General features: G+C 38.9%; 1 protein-coding gene across 1 annotated transcript; it reads right to left on the bottom strand.

Moving 5' to 3' along the window:
• LOC109224355 lies at positions 1885-2373 on the bottom strand. Its single transcript, XM_019388939.1, has one exon. The coding sequence runs from the start codon at positions 2371-2373 to the stop codon at positions 1885-1887; it is 489 nt and encodes a 162-aa protein (XP_019244484.1).

Genomic DNA, 2722 nt, shown 5'->3' with positions numbered 1-2722 from the left:
ATCATAGCTAGGTTGTGTACCAAGCAGTACCTCATAGGGTGTTAATCCATTCAGAACCTTAGAAGGGATTCTGTTGATCAGATATGTAGCTGTCAGCACACATTCTCCCCAGTATTGGAGAGGTACCTTAGAGTGAAATAAAAGTGCCCTTGCTACTTCCAAAAGATGCCTATGCTTCCTCTCAACTACTCCATTCTGTTGAGGGGTTGCAACACAAGAGGTCTCATGTATAATCCCTTCTGATTCAAGAAAACTTCCCTCTAGTGAGCCTTTTCCTAGTTCCATGGCATTGTCAGATCTGATCTTCTTGACTTTCAAGTTAAACTGTCTTTCTACCATGCACAGAAATGATTTCAAAACTGAAAAAGCATTCCCCTTAGAACTTAAGAGAAAAGTCCAAGTTGCCCTACTATAGTCATCCACAATAGTCAAGAAATACTTATAACCATTATAAGTCACAGTCTTGAATGGCCCCCATGTGTCAATATGAATTAAATCAAAGATAGCAGTACTCTTAATATGACTCAAAGGAAAAGGCAGTCTGGTTTGCCTAGCTTGAGGACAAATGTGACACACACAATCAAAATTAGAGGGAAACTTAATGAAATTCAGATTTCTCATTACTGAAAAGGGCAAATGCCCTAGCCTAACATGCCATTGCTTTACAGTAGATGTAGCAGTAGCAACTAAGGGTGCTGGAAAAGAAACAGAAGTAGAAATAACACTGGAATTTCTTCCTTTTGGAATGGAAACTACATTTTGTCTAAGAGGAGAGATAGACTCTATTCTAGTTGGATGAAACAGGTACAATCCATCTCTAACTTCACCAAAAACTTGTCCCCTCCTCACTAAAGGAACCTGCAATAGACAACCATTAGAGGTTAGATTCAAAGAACAGCTGAATTGAAGACATAACTTATGAACAGATAATAAGTTATACTTGAAAGAAGGTACATGAAGCACCCTATGAAGAATCATATCAGGCTGAATAAACACACTTCCTATATGTGTAACACATAACCGGAATGAATTAGGTAAACTAATGTGCAAAGGTGCAGGAAGAGGGGTAAGAGACAGGAAAGAACTAGCATCAAAACACATATGTTCAGAGGCCCCTGAGTCAATTATCCATGTTTTAGTGTTGAAAACAGCAAGACAAGTTCCTGTATATTTGAGTATGGTGCCAGCTACACCATTAGCATTGATTTCTGATGTTGTGGCTGCTGCACTTCCAATCTGCACTTGCTTGATTATGTTTACCAATTCTGACACTTGCTCCTTACTGAAAAACTGGTTCTGACTGCTGATATTTCCTTCACTGCATGTGTTGTTCTTCTCTTCGCCTTCTTGTCCTGCCACCACTGCATTTCCTTTTATGGCAGGCTGATGATTTGTTGATTTATTGAATTGAAAATCATCAGGAAATCCTATTAGTCTGTAGCAATCTGCCCTTACATGCCATGTTCTCATACAATGACTATAACTCACATTAGGATTGTACTTTCCCTTCTTTCTGAACTTTTGTTGCATGTTCTGAATGTTCCCCTGTTTCTGAGGAGTTCCCCATGATTTCTGAATATTGTTCCTTTGATTGAATTTCCCTTGAGATCCTACCATAAAAGATGCACCATCTGTTGGATATTGTGGGCTAACAAATATTTCCCTCTGACTTTCATCTTGCAGCAGGAAGGAATAGGCATGATCCATATTTGGAAGTGGACTCATCATGAGGATATTGCCTCTTGCATGTGCATACACATCATGCAGACCTATTAGGAATTGGATGACTCTCTGATCCTCTAGGAACTTGGCTACCTTCTTCTTCCCTTCACACACACAGGTACATGTGCAACCTAGATGTGAGTTCAGGGAATCTAACTTATCCTATAACCTTTTCAGAGTTGTGAAGTATCCTGCAATTCTGCTATTTCCCTGAACTGTCTTAGCAATTTTCTTTTGTAGGTGGTAGAGTTTCGCTCCATTGGATTGTCCAAATCTATGTTCAAGACTATTCCAAAGTTCTTTTGTAGATTTGGAATAGATTACACTGTCTCCTATCTCCTTAGTTAGAGAATTTAAAAGCCATGAGGTTACCATGTCATTGCACCTACTCCATTGTGCATGATCCTTTGAATCCAAAGCAGGTTCATCACAAATCCCATTGATGAACCCCGACTTATTTTTGGCTGACAATGCAATCAGTATTGACCTTCTCCATCCTGGGAATCCTCTTCCATCAAAGGGTGAGGTCACAAGAGTCATCCCAGGAGCATCTGAAGAGTGTAGAAAATAGGGGTGGTTGACATCATGATTGATTGCTTGACTTGTTGATCCAGAAAGAGAAGGTGTTACTGAAGAATCTGTTCCAGTCATGGTGATAGAAGAAGTTGAGGAATAGGAAGAAGATTAGAAGATGAATTTCAAGGATAGAGCAGAGATCTGCTCTGATACCATGAAGGAATGAAAGAGATGATGATGCAGAAAATTTTCTCTGTATATTTCACTTTCAGTGTATCCTATATTTATACATGTAAAAATAACGTGAAGGACAGTGCAGAAAATTAAACTACTCTAGCCAGCTGTACAATTATCAATCCCTATGCCTAGCTAACTTTATTCCTTTATTCTCTGACATGTGCAAATAATCAGGTGTAGTGAAGGACTACCTATTTAAACTCTATTTACATTCAATGGTTCTTGATCAAATTTTGATGGCCTGTGA

This window comes from Nicotiana attenuata, chromosome 3 (genome assembly GCF_001879085.1).
Source record: "Nicotiana attenuata strain UT chromosome 3, NIATTr2, whole genome shotgun sequence".
Taxonomy (NCBI): Eukaryota; Viridiplantae; Streptophyta; class Magnoliopsida; order Solanales; family Solanaceae; genus Nicotiana; species Nicotiana attenuata.
Note: the sequence above shows the minus strand (reverse complement) of the source record. Positions and strands in the feature narration are given on the sequence as shown.

Excerpts from the sequence above, each read along its gene's own strand:
- LOC109224355 (XM_019388939.1), bottom strand. The coding sequence starts at position 2,373 with ATGACTGGAACAGATTCTTCAGTAACACCTTCTCTTTCTGGATCAACA.